This window comes from Anarrhichthys ocellatus, unplaced genomic scaffold, assembly GCF_004355925.1.
Source record: "Anarrhichthys ocellatus isolate YVR2014 unplaced genomic scaffold, GSC_Weel_1.0 scaffold25, whole genome shotgun sequence".
NCBI lineage: Eukaryota > Metazoa > Chordata > Actinopteri > Perciformes > Anarhichadidae > Anarrhichthys > Anarrhichthys ocellatus.
In genome coordinates this window covers 2,106,428-2,130,927 of record NW_022280055.1, presented here as the reverse complement: position 1 = coordinate 2,130,927, position 24,500 = coordinate 2,106,428, and the positions used below count along the sequence as shown (strand labels likewise).

General features: G+C 42.7%; 2 protein-coding genes across 2 annotated transcripts in view; one reads left to right on the top strand and one right to left on the bottom strand.

The window, feature by feature from the left end:
• Window positions 1-105: 105 nt before the first annotated feature.
• aven (apoptosis, caspase activation inhibitor) lies at window positions 106-24,329 on the bottom strand. Its single transcript, XM_031861597.1, is given in 7 exon segments — window positions 106-269; window positions 906-1,200; window positions 1,308-1,403; window positions 1,850-1,920; window positions 22,463-22,634; window positions 24,110-24,307; window positions 24,309-24,329. Coding segments are annotated over 7 exon segments (1,008 nt in total). The 3' UTR covers window positions 106-114.
• The window catches only part of chrm5b (cholinergic receptor, muscarinic 5b), a 13,394-nt gene continuing 4,714 nt past the window's right edge, over window positions 15,821-24,500 (top strand). Inside the window, exon 1 of the mRNA XM_031861596.1 lies at window positions 15,821-16,726. The gene's annotated coding sequence lies outside the window, so the exon portion shown is untranslated. The remainder of the gene's footprint in view (window positions 16,727-24,500) is intronic.

The window sequence follows — 24,500 nt, the reverse complement described above, 5'->3', positions numbered from 1 at the left end:
AGATTTCTCAGACTTTGATGTGTAACTTTCACATTTATAATACTGCCATCTGAAGGTAGAATTAAAAAGTCCGGTTTCCTTATATACATCTTAATCAAGTCCTTTCCTTGGTGGTCAGGAGATCATGCTGTCGAGCCAGTCCTCCAGGTCTTCTTCTGTCATTTCCTGCCTGGCGGAAGCAGACTTGGGAGGTGTGACATATTTGTCTTTCAGCTCGTCCATTTTCTCCTCTATCAACACAGACTTCATCTCCTTCACTTGCTCACACGCTGCACAATAAAAGAACACACGGTGGAAAAAAATGTGACTTTACAAATTATTAGTTTTGAACATAAAATCCAGTTTGTGCTTGAGCACCCTTCTATGCAGGTAGATATTGCATCAGTGAGATTCTCCAAAATAAAAATGGCATTGTATATTAAGTCACAATAAACCATCAAAAGAAATAAAAGTCACAGAATAGAATGTCTATAAAGTCAAAGGGAAGTATGTTGAAAAAAGTAATTGTATGCTATTTTGAAAAAGTCCTAAACGCATAGTATGCTATGTCAAAATAAGTCATAGTATAGTACGCTTTAAAAATTAATTAATAGTCAAAGTTATGGTATAGTATATCATAAACATGTAAATTGACATGTGTAGTATGTTGTACAAAAACTTTGTATGTCATAGTAACAGAAGATATAACATGTTAATTGGTCAGTTTGAATCCTGACACCTTTTGACAGAGCCAGGCTAGCTGTCCCCATTGTGTTCAGTCTCTATGCTAAGCTAAACTTAGCGGTTTGTTCATACTTACTGTACAGACATGAGTGGTATCAACCCTCTCATGTAACTCTCCCACAGAAAGTGAATCTAAATACCGTAGAGACCATTTTTAAGCAAAACAAGTTGAATATACTGACCTTTCTCTAGAACCGCACTCTCCTCATCTGCGACACTGACAGGTTGACTTCCTGACACATCCCAGACTGGTTTCTGTAAACTGAGCAGCTGGTCCAGCTCCTCATCACCACCATCATCATCCACCACCGGAGGCTCTGCAGCACTCGAGGAAACCGGTGGGTTTGTAGCCACGGGGACTGTCTGGACGGTGCTGACGGTTTTTAAAGCTGCAGACGGAGGAGTAAATGTGGCCGCTTTGCCCATCTCCTGTTTAGGTGCGAGGGTCAGAGTGGGCAGTTCTAAAGGTGTCGACACCTGAAACAGGAACAGCGTAAAAATGAATGCAATGCAAGTCAAACATTGGTTAGACGATTCTTTTCTCCAGTGCAGGATATGCAGTCAAACAGCCTATAACAGCCTACCTGAAGCAGCTCAGCCTCCAGGTTGAGTCTCTGATGGAGAGGCACTTGCTGAAGAATCTGGGCGAGCGCTGGGAGGTCCACAAACACTGCAGACATCTAGAGAGGGAGCATGAAAACAAACTGTGAAATCAGACACAATCTAGCGGTTTGTTTTCTGTGTGTTGAAGTAAGCAATCACAGCAAACAGTCGAGTCATGTTAGTGAAAGCAATGCTACTTTTTGTCACATTGGTCATCAGTATCAGTCCTGCTCTCGAATGTGCACGAGGAATCAGACTTGAAACCAATTCATAAGTTAAAAAAACATGTGCAGTTGGAAGTGAAGATAAACTAGCAGGTGATTGTAATTGCAGTAATTGTCGAGAGACGTCAATCAAACCCACTAATGTCAACCTAGGAAGCTAACAATGCTGCTCTCTAACTGCTGTGCACTTTCAATCCAAACCTCATGTCTGTTTGAAGGATCCATACCCAACAAAGTGTGTTAAATCCATGAAAGACAAAGAAGCAGAATGCTGAAGACTGTGTGGGATATAGATTTACCTGACTGGCTGAAGATGAGTCCATCTCCCAGTCCTTTTCTTCTGAAAACCGGAATTGAGTGAAGGAATCCCCTGAGAAAGACACACAAGACCAGAGTTTGACACACAACTGCTCTTACAGGACTGCCGTCTGCTGGAGTTTAAATAAAAACAACACTCATCTTCTTCAGTTTGTTCACGTCTCTAAAATACAAGCACAACTCCAGGCCCGTGTGAGCCTTCACACCTAAAATGTCTGAAATGCTAACGCAGGATTTCTCTGGAAAGCGGTTAGTAGCTTTGTGCAAAGTGTTGCTCAGGATGAGAGTTAAAGCAGGCGAGCACGTGACGCCACTTTGCTTCCAAAACATCGACTGGCTGAGGGCTCTCGTAGCTACAAAAGGCACCGAGGTCGTATCATTAATAATCACAAACGGCAGCAGCGGTGCCGCACATCCAGTCGAGAAATTTCAGAGCTGTTGGCAGCTGAGTTTTTAATGAGGAAAAAAAAAACCCAAACAGACGCAGATAAACAAAGGAGAAAAACTGTGCAGATGAAACTTGTGTTGGTACAGAGAGAAACCATGTGGAGTGCTCAGTCAAAACACGACACATCCAATAAAAAGGGCTCAACGAGGGATGCACCGTGTCAGATGTGAAGCACCACTAAGAAAAGAAATCTCCTCATGTTGTGGATGTGGCTTTCACCACAAAGTAGCAGGAGTGTTCGTAGCTCTGGGTGGAAGAACGGGCCCAATGTGAATACTTTCAGATGAAGTAGAGAGAGGTTATCTCTGCTCAAACATAGAAGGAATACTTGAGGGGGAGACCGCTCCGTCGTCTAACATCAAAACAAATCTATAGCTGTTTGAGGCCCTTTAAATCGGGGGTTGGGCACAGATAGAGGCTGTCCCTGGTGTTGTGGGGCAAAAATAGCCTTTACACCGGTAAAGCGAATTTAAAGGGAATCACAACAGGCAAAAATGCCCCAAAAGCTTGATTAAATTGAGTTTTTCAACAATGCATAGACAGTATAAATAAGTCTACCGTCTCCTGCGGGATTCTTTCTGGAGCATCGGTTTAAAACCAGCAGCAGTTTTCAGTCAGCAAATTAAAAAAAAAAAAAAAAAAAAAAGAGTTTTCGGACTGAAGCTCCACAACACAGGATGAGGACGTGCACCGCTCACTTTAATCAAAGCACGCTGAAGCCGAACAGTGTGCGGGTGAAGCACAGCCGACTCTGCTCAGTCTGCCACACACAGATGGCCGGCCAGTGGGAGACCTGACGGAAGAGCCGCAGTCAGTCGCAGCCTCTCCTTTTTTTGTTATATAAAAAGACAACTCGGCCCCTCACGCGGAGACGCTCAGCACCATCTGCGGTTTGTCCTTGATTGCTCGGCTGCACGGGGGAGTGAAGGGGGTCAAGAAGGAGAGGCCGAGTCCCCGCTGTCAAACGGGCCGAGGGAAGCGTGATTTATGAATGGAAGCTTTATCAAGGTTACAATGACTGCGAGGCAGGCGGATAAGGGAAAGGGAAAGGGAAAGGGAATGTCAGCTTTATGCGACAGGCTGATGGGGTGGATGCCTTTATGTTGGGCCGCACGGGTCTCTGTTATCGAGGAGATCGACTGATTCTCACCCTTCGAAGACATAAAGCTGGGCATATTAACCCGGGGATGGTGGACGTAAAAACTAAGTCTTAAACCTAATCTTAAGAAGAGTGTTTGGTAACGATATTCTGGGCGCCTCACCAACAAGTCCTAGTCCCATGTTTCAGAAATACATCAATCCCAGAATGCAACTGGGACCTGATCAACATGTTTAATAATAAATCCTCTTGGCTGATATTATTGGCATATCACAAAGAAATATTGTTATCTGCAGATGACAAATGACGGCTCAGTTCTCATGAACTAATGGTTTTATTACTAGTTATGATACTTAAATGTCAAAGTCGATAACTTGTTGACCGATTCCTCTTATTCTCAAATATCAATGTCAGTAAATTACCCTAAAAAAAAAAACAGTTCTTCTATTTCCTTAAATGGAAACACAGGATGATGAATTAAAGAGTCCCTTTCTCATTTAGGACACAATTTGTGATTCATCATCAAGAGCAGGAAAAAGCTGTATAATCACGTCTTTCAAATGTTAATATGTCCACTCCGGTGTTAATGCAACAGCTTCAGGATCCAGTGAGAGACCTCCTGGGGGGTTCATCCCTCTTGTTTTGTTGTTCACAACTAAACTGAACATCTGTGTTAAAAATGTAATCTGCATTGAGTAGAAATCAACCTTCAACAGTCGCCTCTCACTCTTCCGTTTCCTCTTTTTTTCCAACTCCTGCTCCTCTCTGTTTAATATATTTGCAGACTCTAATCCTCCTCTTCCTCCTCCTCCTCCTCTGTCTCCTTCAGTCCGTCTCCAACACACAGAACTGCTGACAGCGGTGAACTGCCTCCCTCCTACACCCCACAGCCCGGTGTCATCCTGATCTGTGTCCATGGAAATACCATCCCAGGTAGCAGGGAGAGAGCGCTGACACAACCATGGCAACAGCTGCCGGTGAGGATGAGGAGAAACTTCAGTCAAACCTCCAGAAGACAGTAAGAGAAAGAAAGAGAGAGGGGAGGAAGAGGAGGGAGAGGGGCGTGTATGTGAAGGAGGAGGAAAAGACAGATGTGCAACACTTAAATCCCGTCTCTGCTCTCGGCTCACACGGTTTTCAGTGCACAGCTACACCTGTAGTCTCACGCGTGTCACAAGCTCTGTGGAAAATAAACAGGCCAATACGCATTTCAATCAAACTGCACTCCACTAAATACATGCTGCTGTTTGGGCTTAGTTCACACATGTCAAACCTGAAGATCATAACTGGAACAGGAGATACAACAACGAGCTGATTCATCGCTAAAAAATAGCAAAGATACCAAACAACTTGTTTCAGCCTCTCAAATGTGGAGTTTTTGACTTTCCTGCGTTTTGCATCAGTGTGAATTGGATATCTTTGGTTTTAGATTGTAGGTTGAATAAAACGAGACACGTATGGCCTTTCTTATTTCAAACATTCCATAGATCAAACGATTAACTGAGAAAATAACTGGCAGAATAATTAATAGAGGTTAATATCACAAATGCTAACAGCAAGGCCATGTTCCTCTAACTCAAGATGTCCTCGTGTCAGCTAGAAGTGCAATATATGGATTTATGCAGGAACCAATACTGAAACACAAGTGCTTTTAAAAACATTGATTAATCTCATTTTCGAAACCACAGCCTCAACATAAACCAATGTCTGTCATATGATGGAGTTTAAGAGTGTTCAACAACATCTAAATACACCTGGACTTATGTTTGTCTTCCTGAGTTCATTTATTCTACTTCTGTGTGCGAGTTATTCTGTTGTGTATTTAGTCGATCAAAGGAAAATAAGATAAGTTAAATAAAAATACAGGCTATCATTAGCAATGTTGGTCCAGAAAGCTTCATCATTGTTCATCACGCAAACCTTTTAACACCGTTACTATCGTAACAAAAGCCCAAAGCCTTTTGTATCTAAAAACACTCAACTTCAGAGAAGCTGTTCCCGTCCTGCGTAGGAATTTAGTTAAATATTACTGCGATAGCTTCCTGACGTCACGCCACACCACTGATTAAAGATCAATTCATTACTCGAATGATTGTCTGAGTGCGTCAGCCGGGGCGGTGAGCCTCGGTGAGTTATTCCACAGTGAATAAACACTGCATTACTCACGCTTTGTTCTAAGTGGCTCGGCTGGCATTGTGTAACTTCTGTATGATGTGGTATCCTGTCTCTTGACATCCTGCTGGCTGAACCCCACATTAACAAATGTGGCTTTTTCGCTCACAACCCCGGGCTCCTCTGAGCTATCTATGGCTCGTCCCGCTCTCATCTTTTATATTTGGGATGTGCTGTGGACGCGCTCCCGCCTTTCTGTTCCGCTCCGCTCTTTTCCTGCTCCACTCAACTCCACTCTGCTCTCACCCCTGCCGCTGTTCATCTTCACCTCCCCCCCTCCCCTCACCCCCTCCCCTCCCCTCACTCCCCTTGTCCTGCTTTGCAAGACTGTCGAGCACTGGCACCGAGTCAGGACCAAGAGAAGACGAGCTGGATGTGTATCGCTCTGCTTGATGAATAGAGGAAATGCATAGACGATGCAGCAGGATGACAGAAAGCTAATGATGTTATTACTGGACTTTCATTAACAGCAACGGGCACCTAACAAGAGCATTAATGCCGCCAACATTCATACCGTGGAGTCTTCTTTTAGCCTGTACTTGAGCTGAAACAAACAAAGAGAAAAGTCATCTGAAACTATTTTGATAATCAGATAATCATTTCAGTAACTGAAATGATTAGAGAATTGGATAATGTGCTGCATTTGTCCGTTTTATATTGAATATCTTTGGAGCCTCAGTTAGAGAAGACGTATGAAAGCTTTAAGACAACGTACACTTTCAATAGCAGCAACTCTGCGTTATAATCCTAAACACAAACTGGGTTTATGGGCGCGTCCCTGTGTCCCGTTTGCCTGAGCATGCCGCTGATGGCCTGTTAGTTGTAGTGCAGCCACACACACACACACACGCACACACACACACACACACACACACACACGTTGGGTGAGCCACACCGTCGGCATACAGCGGTGCACAGACTCGGTCCACGCACAGATGTAGCCTGGACTTAGCCTTGATTAGCCATCTTTCTTGGAGCAGTGACTGGTTGAATAGAAACAGGAGGGACATGCGAGGAGCAACGGCACCGCTGCTCAGTCTCCACTAACACCTGCAGTGAAATGTTGACATTTCACCTGACTGGAAGAAGAATACGCTCATTCCCTGCTCCCCCCCCCCCTTAATTTAGCAGTAGAGTAATGGCGTGTGATCGGTGAATGATTACTTCTCTTTTAAACCGGCTGTCATGGCAGATCCTCGCCTGATAAGAGGCGAGATGGAGCGAGAAAACTTATCGAGTGTTATTACTTCTGTGACAAATCCCGTCTGACGGGTGTTTGGTCGCACTAAGAGGAGGGACAGGATGGAAATTGTCAGAGAAAGATGAAGGCAAATATAAGAGCAAAAGATTGAGGGAAGATGGAAGGAGTAAAGCAAGAAAGAGAAATACAGACGGAAGATAACATGCAGGAAAGACCATTCAGGTGAACTTGTTGCAATCTGTGGAGCCGATCGTCTCTCCGAGAGCTAACGCACCTCCAGCGTGCTCCCTGTCACGCCTTTTTAACCAAACCAATTAGCCTAACACGGCGCGGCGCTGAAACCCACTACGCATCGATAAATCACTGTCTGTGCTAATTGCAATTAAAATCCTGAGCAAACCAGGCGAGACAATAAAAGAGGGCTGAAGCCATTTACTCTTAACTTTTAATGGTGATTGCGTGAGGCTGTGTCTATGACAACGTCGTATCAGAAGAGCTCCAATCAACCCGAGGCCTCGTTCTCATTAGACCTGTTGAATATGGCTTGTTCAGAGCCAAGATGCCGGGATACCTGGGATCTAATCCAACATAATCACACAGGTGATACACACATCCATGAATTGATTTCCTGGATATTATTAGGCTACAAGCCTGGATCTGATGGAAATATAAAGTAATATTGACAAAAGAAAAATTCAAACTGACAAACACTAGAAATATTACAGACTTAATGAGCAATCATCACAAAAATACATTTGTAATCATATTTCTTTCAGTTTTTCAGTCAACCAACATCAGCACCCCTTGAGCCAAACTGACTAAATCCCCCACAGGCTAGTGGTTACCTTAAATTGCTATGTGACTCTAGGGGTTGTAATGTGTTTATCAATGTTGGTTTTTGTTGGTAAAACTGTGTATTTGCTGCATAACTGCATATCTCAGAATCAAATTATTCAAATTTTTTGCTCTGGTGAAATTGTCTCCCCGTTATGAAAGCTCAAAAATCACTCGTCTCATCCTGATTACACTCATCTCCATATTCAACTTCTAAAAGGCAAACTGCCTGCACCAGTGATGACCGACTGTGGATGTGGTGTAGATAGTAAAGAGGGTGAACACCAGTTATTTTGTGTTGTAGAGATTTGTTTCCCTTTTTAAAATAAGTTAAATTCTGGTGTAAAACAAGACCTCAGAGGTGCTTTGAACTAAATACTAACATTAGCAGGTTAACCATGGAGTAAGTCCTCTGTTGGCGTTAGTATCACTTTAAGGGGTACTGCTATCTGGATTTTTAAGCAATACATACGCAGCCCTAATGGTGGCGCTACAGGGAAAAGACAGGGGCTCATCAAAGTCATTGGGATTCATCCTCTGGGGACCATGAATGTCTGAACATAATTGTATGGCAACCAACATCCAACAGCTGAAAATTACTAAATCTATTATGATTGGAAACAAACTTTAACGTCATCAACTGTGCATCACAACTAATGAAAACACTTTCAGTCTCAAATTATTTAGACTGCAGTCGGAAACTAAACAAACCTGTCATGACAACAGTGACGCATAAATTAAACTGACCTGTGAGACACAAACTGACCTGTGAGACACGTGTCACAATAAACAGGACTGAGTGTATTGACCAAAGACTCCCCAGTGTGCAACAGTCACAGAGGTAAACCATGCAATAAATCCAATCTTTAGACACAATCGATACAAACAACAATTTCAGAACGAGCTGGCCTATTATCGCTCCCTCATAGGAAACACGGCGTTATCGAGCTCCAGACTTACGACGAGACGCTACGCAGAAGGCAAATCAGCGAAGAGCGAGTGTGTGATTCAGGCTGACATGTAGCCTCCCGGCGCTGGTCCCTGTGGCAGAAGTAACCATCGGCCGAGAGTGCCGGGACATCTGGGTCCCTCATTATGAGAGATGCAAGGAGCCTCGGCTATTAGGTTAGCTGAACAGATGAGTAAACAGCTAATACTGATCAGCACCATGCTTAAAATGGATCAATAGCGTGACACTAGCAGGGAACACTGAATTGCCTGAACACAGATCTGACAGGAACATAGAGGACGAGAAAATGCTTCCTACACACACACACACCTGGTGCATTGTGTTTGTGAAATTGATTGGAAAAATGCGTTTTTGTTTTCACAGGCAAAGCCTTTTTTTCGTCTCTTTGCAAAAAGGCTTCAAAAGGCCAGAGGAAAATAAGAACAATGCACCCACAGGCAGCTAAATAAAGACCTGAGGATCGCCTTAAATAAGCAGCAAACTGCCAGAAAGCGTGAATGTTTCAATCCTTTGAAGATGTGAGCGGATGAAATGTGACAGACATCGCAGTGCTAAAGTCCAAACAAGACATCCTGAGCAGCCACCCCGGTTTGATCTATTCCCTCCAGAGATCCCGAGTTCCTGCGCTTTTGTAGTGAATTCATCAGGAGACACTCATAACTGTCCGAGTCCGACTGAGTCATGATGCTGCCGTCTCGAAGACACTAAGCACACACGCCACCCCTGCTAACACACACTTACAAGACAAATACAGTTTGCAGGAACATTAATTGTGCTCGTGGCTGCACGAACACAATGTGGAAGAGCTAAATATTGTGCCCAGTCTTCTGGTGTACAATTTCCCAGAGTTCATAGTGACGTCTTCTTACGTGTTAACAGTAAACTGTACTTCCAGCTGTTTATTCTGTAATATTGCAAATATTTTACTCATGCCGGCACTATATATTAACGAACGGTATATATCTTAGCATATTCATATCTGCTGCTTATTCTACATTCTATATGTATTCTGTATATTACGGTTTATTCTGGATACAACTGAGCACATTACTTTTCAATTTTTGCACTTTTGGTTAGACGCTGAAGTGTATTTCGTTGTTTCAGCACCTGTACTCATCATACACCATGTATGCATTGGATGACACATTTCCGTTGCGAGAGAAATGACTCTTAACAAAGATATATTAAACATCTTGCACAGATGTAGACTTATTAAAAACACAGCCTGTCTGATCCTGTTCGTGCAAGCTGTTTGACTGGAATACTGCCAAAAAAACTAAATGATTGGTTCCAAATAAAAACCTCTCAAATTACACATGCAGAGAGGATGTACCGTGGAAATCAAAAGCGTGAGTCAATAGGTCAACAGGGAGGCACAGACAGACACAGCCTCACATTATCATAAACCAGAGACACGTACGCGGCACCGGTACGATACCGACATATCTCACTATCTGCCTTTTGAAGACCAGAACAAGAAAGGCATCGATTGATGGTTTGAAATTCATTCAAAACACTTATGCGAGAGACATTTTATTGTCACTCATGGGAGCGTTGGAGGCATCAGTGGACCATTGACAAGTTTACACAGCAGCCACATAGAAGACGCAGACACAGTGCAGCCATAGAAGGGTCAAAATATATATATATATGTGTGTGTATAAGATTAGACTCTAACCCCATTCCACTCTGTCCAAAACCTTCTCAGCATCTAAAGAGATTCAGAGTCCTTTGAGTTCTAGGGGTTGTACATAATATTAATCCTCTGACATTCCAAAAAAAAAAAAAAAAAAAAGCATGTCTGTTGTTAAAGCCCTTCTGGTAAGAGGAAATTAAAGATGACAGGACTGTTTCCAAACACACATAGCTAATATTTCATAGTCGATAAGTAATAACATTGGGCGGTAGGAGCCGCGGGAGAGGGGGTCTTCAGTCTGTTATCATATTAATGGAAGCTTTCCATGACGCTTGAAGGAGAGAAGTGGTGTCCAAGGAAAAGGTGAGGGTGCTGATCAGCAGATGGGATTCGTCACCATAAACCCATCTCGATGGCAAGGATACGTGAAGCATTGCCCCTCGTGAAATCTCCTCAACTGCGGTGGGCTCTTTCAACTGGAGCTTGGACGCTGTATCAACGTTGGGGACAGTAAGAGTGATGTATATCTATAACTGATAATCAGTTGAATGCACAGGCTGCAAAGTGCCGTCTATAGATATTGAATTGAATATTGGACATCGGGGGTCGGTGGAGTGATCTTGCTCCACTAGTACGTTGACATTTAGTGCAATCTATTTCCTTGCCTGCCTAGATGTTGTGAGGCACAAATGCCCCGGAGTCAACTCTGTTTGTGTTTTCTATTGGAGCTTTGAATGACTCTTGTTCATCTTGCCCCCCCCCCTTTCATATTCAAAGGCAGGCTATTAGGGACTTCTGAGGAGCAAGACATGCTCTCAAACGGGAGTAATGGGGCCAGCTCAAGAGGGCACCATTACTGAAGCCAGTCATGCTATTGATCCCTTATTATCTACATCGGAGAGAATGTTACTTCAGTGAACTAAAGTAGTTGAAACTCATTCGAACGCTACTCGAAGCGATGGTCATCTGGGTTCGCCAGTTACACCAACGCCTGTTGACAGAATGGGGCGCACACTGGTGTTTGTTTAAAATAAAGACCGTTTGACTGATGGCAAATGTTACGTTTGGTTGGTCACAGCTAACGAGCAGCCGGAGTTGATAATAAATGCAACAAAAAAAAATGCTCAGGACGGGGATGCATCTGGTGGAAAGCTTTCTGTGCCATTATTATCAGCACCTCCATTGTTATTTACCAGAAGACAAGCAACACAGTGTGGGAGGTGGAAGCACACAAAGCAATTATCTTTAATTGAGGCACAGAAACACACCATTAAATTACTAATTTGCTTTTTTTTTCCTTTTTAAAACCGCAGTCTTTTAAAATAATTGGCTCAGCTTTAGGGAATTAATGTCTATTTGACAACGCAGGTCTGACACAATTATACAGTGGGTACGGAAAGTATTCAGACCCCTTTAAATTTTTCACTTTGTTTCATTGCAGCCATTTGCTAAAATCAAAAAAGTTCATTTTATTTCTCATTAATGTACACTCAGCACCCCATCTTGACAGAAAAAAACAGAAATGTAGAAATTTTTGCAAATTTATTAAAAAAGAAAAACTGAAATATCACATGGTCATAAGTATTCAGACCCTTTGCTGTGACACTCATATTGTGTTTAATTAAACTGATTGGACTTGATTAGGAAAGGCACACACCTGTCTATATAAGACCTTACAGCTCACAGTGCATGTCAGAGCAAATGAGAATCATGAGGTCAAAGGAACTGCCCAAGGAGCTCAGAGACAGAATTGTGGCAAGGCACAGATCTGGCCAAGGTTACAAAAGAATTTCTGCAGCACTCAAGGTTCCTAAGAGCACAGTGGCCTCCATAATCCTTAAATGGAAGAAGTTTGGGACGACCAGAACTCTTCCTCGACCTGGCCGTCCAGCCAAACTGAGCAATTGTGGAAGAAGAGCCTTGGTGAGAGAGGTGAAGAAGAACCCAAAGATCACTGTGGCTGAGCTCCAGAGATGCAGTAGGGAGATGGGAGAAAGTTCCACAAAGTCAACTATCACTGCAGCCCTCCACCAGTCGGGGCTTTATGGCAGAGTGGCCCGACGGAAGCCTCTCCTCAGTGCAAGCCAAAAAACACATGAAGGACTCCCAGACTATGAGAAATAAGATTCTCTGGTCTGATGAGACCAAGATTGAACTTTTTGGCGTTAATTCTAAGCGGTATGTGTGGAGAAAACCAGGCACTGCTCATCACCTGCCCAATACAATCCCAACAGTGAAACATGGTGGTGGCAGCATCATGCTATGGGGGTGTTTTTCAGCTGCAGGGACAGGACGACTGGTTGCAATTGAAGGAAAGATGAATGCGGCCAAGTACAGAGATATCCTGGAAGAAAACCTCTTCCAGAGTGCTCTGGACCTCAGACTGGGCCGAAGGTTCACCTTCCAACAAGACAATGACCCTAAGCACACAGCTAAAATAACAAAGGAGTGGCTTCGGAACAACTCTGTGACCATTCTTGACTGGCCCAGCCAGAGCCCTGACCTAAACCCAATTGAGCATCTCTGGAGAGACCTGAAAATGGCTGTCCACCAACGTTCACCATCCAACCTGACGGAACTGGAGAGGATCTGCAAGGAAGACTGGCAGAGGATCCCCAAATCCAGGTGTGAAAAACTTGTTGCATCATTCCCAAGAAGACTCATGGCTGTACTAGCTCAAAAGGGTGCTTCTACTCAATACTGAGCAAAGGGTCTGAATACTTATGACCATGTGATATTTCAGTTTTTCTTTAATAAATTTGCAAAAAATTCTACATTTCTGTTTTTTTCTGTCAAGATGGGGTGCTGAGTGTACATTAATGAGAAATAAAATGAACTTTTTTGATTTTAGCAAATGGCTGCAATGAAACAGAGTGAACAATTTAAAGGGGTCCGAATACTTTCCGTACCCACTGTATATCACCTGTAGACGAAAATCAATAGTGAATATTTTGACGGCCTTAAAGAAGTAACCTAGAATTCACCGATACATTTGGTGTATTGGAAGCTTTTCACCGTTTCCCCCCATCAACTAGTGCTCTTCACTGATGGTTCAGGTGGAAGCCACACTGCTCTTGCTGAATCTGAGTTTCAACAAATCGGCCGATGCCGTCTTTCCAGCTCCGTAGCACAAGCTTTCCTTGGGAGGCTGAGCGACACGATACCCCCGATAACCTGAGCACATCAGCCTTTTGGTCCAACTTTTAAATAATGGGAACCACAGCTCTTGTCTGTCTCGAACCGACAAATCTCTTGAGTATTTGTTTTTCGTGCTACCTGAATAAATACACCTCATAATTGAAGACTTGTGTGTGTATTGTTCTCTGATCATTGACGTAAGCCTGTGATAACCTCTATTCTCAACAACATTGGTGGTTAATTGCACCGGGACGCAGTGCTGATGTCACAGGGGTCAACTGTGTAGGTGGAGGCCTGTGACGTTCCCAATCTGCAGCAGTCGAGGAATCACCGTATGTCTGTGTGCCTCACATGAAATCCCTGGGGGAGGCATTAGACATGCCTCACATCCTTTGTATTGCATTCTCCTGATGATCAGTAGCTAGCCTTGCAGCTTAGGGGTCCACAGGAACATACATGATGTATTAACGTGAAAGCAAAACAGTTTCAAAGAAATGCACGGCACCCCCGGCCTATTCAACCTGTTCAATCCCGCAGAGTGAGGATGAAAAGCTGTGGTCCTTTCAGGGTAAGATGTGATCTCTGAAGGAGCCAGAAAAATGGTGGCTCTTCAGTGCAGGCTAACAGGGCGGGGGGGATGATGATGATGAGTGGTCATCAAACCCGCAATTATAATAATTGCATAATGGAGCGACAATTTTCAAAGCCAATACCTTTGTTGTCGTGAAAAGACTGATTTTATGCATGCATGACGTTTCACAATGCACAAAATGATATTATTTAGAGAGTAAAGAGAGCTCCGTTGCTACCGCAGTGTTCAAGGAGGAGCAATATCAATATTGGCTTCATGTATTTTTTTTTAAGAAATATATCAAGACTGGTGTCATGGTATCTAATTAGCATCATTAGGAGGGTAAAGCACTGTGGGGAAGTATGGTACAAACACAAACCAGACAATCGGCTTTGGTTGGGACAAAGTCCTCCTGGTAAACAATGCCCATGAAGTCTGTTAGAGACACATTTCACACACTGTTTTTATTCTCACGCACTAAAATCAAAGCCCTGTGGCATCACACTTTGCTAGCTGGATCAACGCTGCTTACTGATATGAACAACTGCTGGTGAATTCAGCAACAAGTAGGACATGGATGAAACGCTAAAAGGAAATCACCAAAAACAGCAAATAGCACAAAGCATGGCTTCAGAGCAAGTTAAGCATTAGCTTGGGATGTTAAAAAGAGCTAATACCCTCGACTAGCCTCTTGCAAATAGTAGATCAGTTTCGTATTATTGATCTTTTCCACGTTCCTGCTCGTCCATCATCTAATAATACTAACGACTCATTACATTTTCCACATGTCTCTGGGGAGGCTGAAGTCCTTCCTACTAAAGAGATGGATAGTATCGTTGTGATGGTGGTACAGCTGGGCAATTAATCAAAACAAAGTCACACCATGACTCTCTAAACAACCACATTTTAGTCACAGCTGCTGGTGATTGCAGGTGAGAAAGTTAAGTAAAGTGATATTTAGATCTATTTATAATTTATTTAGATCCAATTTATAATTTGATTATTTTGCTGTGAATAGCATATTAGCATAGTGCTAACTACTGATTATGTTAACTAAAACCATAATCCATGTTGTTTTGCTAATATATGTAGAACAGCTCCACTGTGGGGACAGAGAATCTTGTGCACAGGTGTATTAAATAAATCTCATTAATGAATCCTTACTCAGGTTCATTGTGATACTAGTTTTAGGTGAAATTGCCCTAAGTGGCAGTAACTGAGATAAAGTGTGATGCCAGGTTTATAAAAGTGGTTGCTCAGTATGTATCTCGGTCACAATAACAAAAACAAATCGAAGGGATCTGTATCAAGATTGCTTGTTTACATTATGGGTTTATGTTTTTCTTAAATAGTATATTTTAAACTCCCAAAACATCAGCATCAGTATGAGCCCCAGAAATCCTGCATCTGACACGCTCTTCCTCTCTGCTTTTTACTAAATTTCCATTTCTGCAGTTACGTATAAAGAAGAAAAACACATCTACAGCCATACGCTTATCTGAACAGAGAAGGTCACACAAACAGAAAGGCCCACACTGAACAGCTCTCACTATGAGGCCAGAGGAGGCCCTTGAGATTACCTGGCAAACTGAAAGCAGTTTAAAATCTCTGCCAGTCACCAGTGACTGCTTCCACAGTCACTCACGCTACTTTAAAAAAGAGGGGATTAACACTTTGGGGATTAACAAAGTCACCATGAAGTGTGACGTAGCCAGCAGTTGTGTGAATGCATTTCCTCTCTGATGAGGACAAACAGCTGTAAGCAAAGAGGCACACAGCGGCCCTTTCTGAACCGCTGCTGACATCCAACATTGACTCCTCCTCCGGCTCCTCCTCTCCTCTCCTCTCTGCTTCATCCTACTCCTCTACCTCCTCACCTCTTCCTCCCTTCTCTTACATGTTGCCCAGTGCTCGTGTGCAGGACGAGGCTTCCGGCCATGTGGGAATTTCTCCTAATAGTGGCTCTCGGTTAAATCCGCATGTTGGTACGGACGTCAGTGCAGCAGCCTTATCAGACGTGGCGAGCAGAAGCAGAAGTCCTTCAATCTGTGCAGCCTTGAGGATTGAGGAAGCTCAACTTCACTTTCCCTGCCAGTGGAGCAAATCTCGCAGAAAGAGTAAGAAACTACCACTTTTGCCGCTTTCATCAATTTCCCAGAAGATGAGTTTATCTTTGGTGAAAGAGGGGAAAAAAAAGCTTTGATGAGATCTTCACTTGACTACTGCTGAGGACCAGGAGTTCTAGTAATTCACCCTTCTGTGAAAAAGGTCTGGACAGCACCAGCGAGGCACCGAAGCTGCTCCGTCACATGGACGTGGACACTGAACAGCTGTTGCATTTACCATCTTGTCTCGGAGAGAAACCAGACCGTTCGGGAGCAACACAGAGCTGCACGAGGATGCCGGGAAAACTTGTTCGCATCGAAGCACCTCGTACTTAGCAACTGATGAGGATGAGAGACCGTGTGATGACCTACCTGTATTTGACAAGTGTGTTTTTCACCTCGTTGGAGAAAGGAGCGCGCAGGGAAAAAAGTCAGCGAGGGGGAACAGGGGCGGGGAAGAGCGAGCCAGTGAGGGAAGGTGTGAAGCCAACGCTGTGAAAGAGAGAACTAGAGAAGCTGGGAAAGACAGAGAGAGAGAGAGAGAGAGAGAGAGAGAGAGAGAGAGAGAGAGAGAAAAAAAACTGACTGCCAGACTGACGGAGTAAAAGGAGAAACAGCGTATCAAAGACCTGGCCAAGCGCCCATTTAACGCTGCAGGATTGTGTTTTGTCAGAGCCATACAGGGTGAGTATAAATTCCGTTTGATGTGGCTATGATGACAGGAAATTAAACAGGGCGCAGGAGCAGCTGTCAACTTACTGCTCAGTAAAATCCTATTATGAATTCTAGCGTTGTAAATTTTTGATGGACTGAATAGCAAATATAACCTGAGTTACTATATTAATGAATCATGGAACAAGTGCTGGGGTTCATCAGTTGTCACTGGTGCTTTTATGAGCTCTACGGTACATTTTGTTCAATGCAGATTTAAAACAAGTCACTTTTGACACCCACAAGAGGTTATTAGATTGATCCTGGTTACTTTGGATAGTCTGGGCATGGCCGTGTAGAGGTGCTCTGTGTTTAGTTTGTTTTGCTCAGGAGAAAGTGGGAGGTACGTGGAGCAAGATGATTTGATCATTAAAAACTGCTGGGGATGAAAAGTCACATGACTGGCATCCGAACACTTATAGCACTGCATCCTCGGAGGTATAAACAATGTGATTGCTATCCAAAGAAGTTTTAAAACTGAGCTGGAACAACAAAAGATTAGTTGAAAATTTAGAGGTAACTATTTCAGCCATTTTTCAAAGGAAAAATGCCAAGAATTACACTTGTTTGAGCTGATGAAATGTTAAAATTTGCAGGTTGTCTGTAGCTGACAATTGCTTTTTTCATTATTGATTAATTTGCAGATAATTTTCTCTATTAGTTGGTTGGTCAATAGAACGTCAGAAAATAGTGAAAATGTCCATGGCTGTCCTCGATGGTGGCGACGTCATGAAATGTCCAACAACTGTCAAAAACCACAAAATATATAAAGATATAAAAAATTACTTAAAGCTGAAGCACAAATTTTATATGTTATTTGTAATTATTTGGGGGTTTTGGATTGTGGGTCAAAACAAGGTTTCTGACCACTTGACCCATGGCTCTGTGAGACTTTAAAGGGCGTTTGTTTTAAACTATTTTTCAACATTGAGACAATTTAATTAATTAAGATTAGTTTATCTGCCGTTTATCGTAAAAAAAATAATAATTGCAGCCCTGAAATAAAGCCTCACATGTTAAAGTACTCGACAGTCAAACAATGGAACCGGTATATTTAAGGATGAAAGTGAGTAGACCGCTCTGTAGGTGAAAGTGTCGACGATCCACCTGCTGCTCTATTTGACCTCACACCATCCTCCGCCGGCTTCATCATAATCACCGACTGCAGGGAAACGAACCACCAGTGACGCGCTTTTGTTTCCTGTGTTCTTGAACAGCCTCATTCCTCTGCTTTGACGCCAGCCTCCTCCAGTCCCGATGGGCTAATCAAGTATCCATAACAACACCGGAACATATAAATGAATGGCCTGAATGGGACTATTCATCCTGGTTAGGAAAACGTCCTTGTGTTTGTCAATCCAGTTAGCTAAACCACTGAAGCTCTAATGCAATTTCCTCTTGTCTCATTATGATTGAGCCTTGATAGGTGCCCATTAGCAGCCCTGGTAGACTACGGCTGCGGGGGAGGAGGACTGATCCTTGTCTTAATGTGTACAGATAGATGACCGTGTTAGGATGTAAATAACTGCCCAGCAATTCCCCCAAGTCATACAGGCACATGGACACACACGCACACACACACACACACACACACGCACACGCACACGCACACGCACACGCACACGCACAGAACATGGCAACTGCACCATGTGTGATCATTATCCCTGGCAACCGCACAATCAACCCCCAACAATGCGAGGGCTGAGACGAGACATGACAAAATAGAAATCACCCCGGGGTTACGAAAACGTCGAAAGCGATTCATTCCTTAAGGCTTAGTGGCATCTTGGTGCGTTTTAATTCATTCAATACAGACAAACCACCTTTCGCCGGAAATTCCTCTCGGATGAAAAGCTTTTCTGCACAAAAGGCAGCTTCTAGAAAAAGCACTGGTGTGGAAATATTTTGAGAATCCTTGAAAACCAATCATCGGATTCAATCAAAAAAACACATGAATGCTAAAAGCACTCGGGCTGTTTGGACAAGCAGCCGGGGCGACATAATCGCCATGTACGAGACGCACGGAAATCAACATGACCTTCAATTCAAATCACACGTCTGTTTACATTATTTCCCCGTCAGAGCTGCGTTTGTCCTAATCACGCTGAGTACAGCGGGGCGTTCAATGAAGCCTTTACAAATAGACAGTCAGCCACGGACTGTTTCTGATGACTCGATTATATATTTGAAATAGATCGTCGAGGCAAAATTCAATGAAGCGGTAGACGTCTTTATAGGCCTTGAGCCTCGGTTTTCCCCTTTTTGGTGCTTTTATTGTATCGTATGAAGTAATAATAATAATAATAATAATAATAATAATAATAATAATAGTAGTAGGTGAAGAGATAACATCGCCAATGCTCTTTAAAAGGATTCACTGCAGCAGCGAATGCAAATTGAAATTGAATTATAAGCCAACCGAGGTTATATAAATGGAGATTATATAAACCACAGACTCTGCACTACACCATCTTAGGTAGAATGTAAGAATGAAAGGAGTGGGATGCACGGACTGCATTATTAGTGTTATAGTGATGGAAGATGTACTCGGATGTTTTACTGAAATAAAACTGGCAAAACTACAGTGTGCAAATACTTTGTCTAACATTCAAAGTATTACCATCAGAAGATACTTTAAGCACCAAAAGTGTAAATGCTCATTCTGCTGAATGTCTCATTCGGAACCATTTTTATACTCCTGAATTATGATTATTTATGCATTAATGTGTTCATCACTTTAATGTTGCAGCTGGTAAAGGTGGAGCTTATTTTAATGACTTTATATATTGTTGGGTAGCTTGTGATTTTTTTTCCCCCTATGGTTCAATGTCCCATTTATCTACATTTCCCAATTTCGGATTATGATCATTTCAAATGTTGACAAAACGATCTCACTTCCATTCAGTAAGTGTTCTGGAGCTTTCAATCACATGATCTTCGTTAGCAGACACAATATGCCTGGTGCATGTCCACCTAGATGTTAAAAGTTGTTTAGACTAGAATATAATCACAATTTTGTATTTAATAATTTAAGTGAAAGTGATGAACACAAAATCCCGATTTTAGATAACAGACTAAGTGCCGTTCATAAATGCCTATGATCATAAACTTGGTATCTACAGCAATGTATTAAGACATCACTCTGCATCTGTTCAACCTGGAACTGGAGTTGTGGAGCAACCGCAGCTCCTCCCAGTCTTTACGCATTTCTCTGTTAAATCGGGCAGAATTGTCATTTTTACTTTCCACTTTGTCTTCACATTTGAATAAGATCCCAGCTGTGGGGAGAAGATTAGAGGTCTTGAACACGGCGAGTGTTTACAGGTGTTGACAGGTGTCGTTTCCACTCTACTGTGCAGGAAGAGGATCTAATGATAGTGATTCCTTTCATCATCTATTCAGCCAGAAACTCTGAAGGTTTCAGATCCTTTGGAACTTTTGCTAAACAGCAGCCACAATGACAATATGATGTTAAATGCTTATTTACAGCGTAACTAATGTCAACCCCTAAGTACATTAAATTAAGTAAAGGTGTGTTGTATTGATTATTCATTTAAAAAATGTCAGAAAATAGTCTAAAACTGCATCAACTTGTCATATTTTAAATGTCCTTGTCATATCTGAATGACAGCATTTTTTAGAAATGGTGAAACGATTATCAAAATTGTTTGAGATTCGTTTTCTGTCGAATAATTAGCAAACGGCTTGTTTCAGCTTTGAAAATCTTTGAAAAGTTGCATGGTCTCACTTTGACAAAACTCCCGATGCTTTCTGCCCTTTAATGTCAGGGAGAACAAAACACTCCCCGCCCACACACACACATATTTATAGAGTTTTGTTTTAGGTTGTTCGTATGTGCTCAGCTCTCACAACAGTGGACGACAACATCATCAGATGGAAAGTGTCTTCTTAGGCAGCATCCGTTATGACTATGCTGCTTTGAGGCAACAGGAAACCGATCTATTCGATTAAAGTCGTGTAAAGTCAGCCCACAAACCTGCTGGGCGACTCTGAATCTTGGAAGAACTTCACGAAGCATTACAGACATTTTAAAAAGCTCTAAATCATCTCTATCCGAAAACACGTAACATTTCTGACCTGTACATCCTGTCCATCCAGTCTTGCCAATTCAACTACCAGAATACTTCAACACCTTGGATACAAAATGAGACAGAGAAATAAGCCCCCCCCCCCCCCCCCACACACACACACACACACACACACTAAGAAGCATTTTTATGATACTCAAGCCAAGAGGAAAAGGGAGGTTTCTGTGGCAGATTCCTGATTCAACAGCTACCTTAATTGGCCAGGAAAAGGACTCTTGAAAGCATCGCCTCCCACATACAATTAAGTATCCTCTAGAGAGCGGCAGCCTCTTGCTGTACGGCATGACTAATCTGACAATGTGGGCAAAACACAGAGACGAGAGATACGAGTCAAACAACTCACTGGAGAACCTTTGGCATTTACACTACAAGAGAAGGGGAGGGGAGAGACACGGCGCCGCAACGCTCTCCAACTCTCTAATGGCGTGAGAAAAGCGTTTTCACTGAAAGCAGCTGCGGAAAATAACACCGAGATGTGCGACTGAACCAAAAACGCAAAGCTGTGGGCCATTCAACCAAAACCAAAAAGCGGAAAAATACTGAAATACCCCATAAATCTGCAGAGTCGGCTGATAATCATCAGTTTGTTTGTCACTATTAGCGACCAATGTCAAATCACACATAGTCATTTCACCTTTTGTCAATTTTTAAATATTGATTCGTAGCTTTATACCATTATGAAACTCACAACAAGCATTTTAAAAACACCCAAAACACGAAAAGAAAACATACAATATGCAACGAAAGTAAAATATAATTGTTATACTTTAAAGTTCATTTATGTGTCATCATAAAAAGGAAAAACAACTGGTGGATGTTTGTTGATTATTAACTAAAAGGCCAATGTGCTGGTGTAACACTAATTTGAATAATGGCATATTAATACAATCTCACATCCTGTTGATTTATATAATAACATTTCTAGACTTTAAAACCACAGTTTATGAAACTGTAAAGTACGCTAGAAAGCCAACAGCCAAAGCTCATTGTGGTCTGCTATCTGAAAAAGACCGTCCTAAATATGAAGAAGTCTGGAGCTCTGCTCTAATAAGACGACACTGAGATTTCTACTTGTGCTCCTTTGGGGGAAAGAAAAACACAAACAGGGATGAGAGACTGTTGAGAGCCCAGGAGGCTGAAACACGGAGCACTGAGGCTGAAAGTAGCAAACAAAGTCAAACAAGGATTTATGCAGCCGTTTGACAGCAGTGTCCAACACGGACATTTCATTTCAACTAATTAGGATACGGAGACAACTTAAGAAAAATGCAATTAGACTCGCTGGAGTATTTGACACAGTGCGAGTTTTACATGTCGTTATCCCAGAGAGGCTAATACACAAATTAGCATAAATACCTTTGTACCTTTAATCCAGTGATGTTTGAACATGTGAAATGGAATTAATTTGTCTTAATTGGTTTTATTTCTTTGTTGTGAAGCATACATAAGCCCAAAAAAACTCTGAATTATAGGAATATTTTTAGGAAAGTTTTTGCAAAGTTCAGATGTCTGACTTGTCTCCCCCGTCAATGGCTGACTGAACACTGCGGTGGGCAAAACAAACAACCTCCTCGAGCTTTGTTTCGTGGTCCGATCTTACCTGCGGCCTCCAGCAGGAGGTGGTAGTCTATTCCTCTCTGAGCGGGCGTGTCATCGTCAGGCTCCGGCCTCTCTGAGGCCTCGTAACGCTCCCAGTTTGATCCCAGTTTCCTCCTGGAGAAAACCTCCGGCCTGTCGCCTTCCTCCTGAAGGTTGTCCCCCTCATCTTGGTCCTGAAAGAAGAGCAACATGGCGGGGTACACAGTGAGGAACGGAGGGATTTAAGCGACAAATGGGAATAACGGTGCACCCTTTATAACAGTCTCTACTAAAAAAAGCAAGACAAGAACAAACTGTATTTTAAAAATGTCTTGCACCATGATTCAATAATTTCTCATTTGAAACAATGATGAGACATGTGATAGGACAGAAAGTTCAAAGAGCCTTTGCTCACAATCAAATTAAGAGAAGAACACTGTAGGTTAATCGATTCATTGATCATTGATTCAGAAAATTAATTAATCTTATTAAATTCAACATAAATGGGGCCGAAAATGGTGTTCCACAGTCCTGAAGAGTCCATTTTTACATCTTGTTTCTGCTGTACCATCGTCCCTCCGGAATAGTTTGTTGGGAAATGTATGTGCACCAACTGGCACACCATCACATAACCTCTGAAACACGCCATCTTTCCATTAACAACTTGCATGTTGGTGTCGTTCAGACATCATTCAGTTGGAGCAGATCATACAGACATGGCAGATAGTGTGAACAAGTAATTCAGGCTTGTCTGTTTCATTTTTACAAAAGAGTAAACTTTGCAAAGCCAGTTAGCCTTGGGTACAGTGACTGAAGATGTTCCCAACAACACTTCCTCTGACTAAGCTCCACAAAGCATGACACAAAGAGCAATTTGTAAATTGGTCATTAACACATAGCTCTTATTCATAGATGGGTAGCTAAGCCAAACAAAACGGGTCAAGGTAAATGGCACGTTCCACTGTGTGACAAAGAACAAGACATCCAAAACTGAACGAATTTAAATGTGTCTGCGTCATAGAGTTCTTGCCATTTTTTGTCACATGGCTGCACAAACCTTTAGGTTGCCATAGAAAAGAGCAGGTGTGTCAGAGAGACAAAGCATGCTCAGTTTCTCTGGGGCCCTGTCAAAAAAATAACAACACAGAGCTCGTTTTTCCTCCAACAATATCATCAAAGACCCCCATGGTATGATTGCAATCAAGGAGCCCCTGTTCCAAAGGAGATTTGTATGATTGCAATCAAAGAGCCCCTGTTGTTTACCTTCTACTTCTGTTAGTTACCATGGCAGGAGCATCTACTCACAGAGCATCCCAGTGGATGTGAGGCTGAGAGTGTCACATCCGAGGCCCGGTGATAATGTGGGAGTGTTTGTGGAAGACCAAGACTCATGTACAGTAGAGACGTGTGCAAACACACTTCTGTAATGCACCGCAATCAAACAACGTGTGTGCTACAGCTACTTGTGTCGAGTATGAGTCACAGCTCTGCAACTGAACAGAGGCTGTGCTTTGAATGTGTGGAGAGAAAAAAAACCGTCACATATTTGCAAATTGGCGTTATCGCATTGATATTATCCGAAAAGTCCAACTTTATTCAAATAAACTATCAAAAGCTAAACGCGGGGCAGCCTATGGGACTTAACGTAAACTTCCATGCTCTCTCTCACCCGGTGTTGGAACTCCGCTGAGTGGCCGCTTCCCCCGCGTCCACGGCCGCGGTAGTGGTCTCTTTTACCCCGGCCGCGGTGGTGGCCTCCTCTCCCTCTGCCCCGGTGTTCACCGCTGTCGCTGTTGCTTCCACCTCGGCCGCCTCTTTTCCAACTGCCTCCTCTGGCTCCGCTCGGTTTAGCGTCCATTGCTGTCAATATTGGCCGGACAGTTTAACATGTGACACCTTCAAGTTGAACGGAACAAGTGTTACATTGAATGCTGTCCCACGACAAAATGGCGTTTGATGGTTCCGAGTCAAAATAATCAATTTTACATTTCAGAAATGAACATTTTTGATTGGAATACAAAGAACAGTTTAAACAGTATAACTTATATATATATATATAT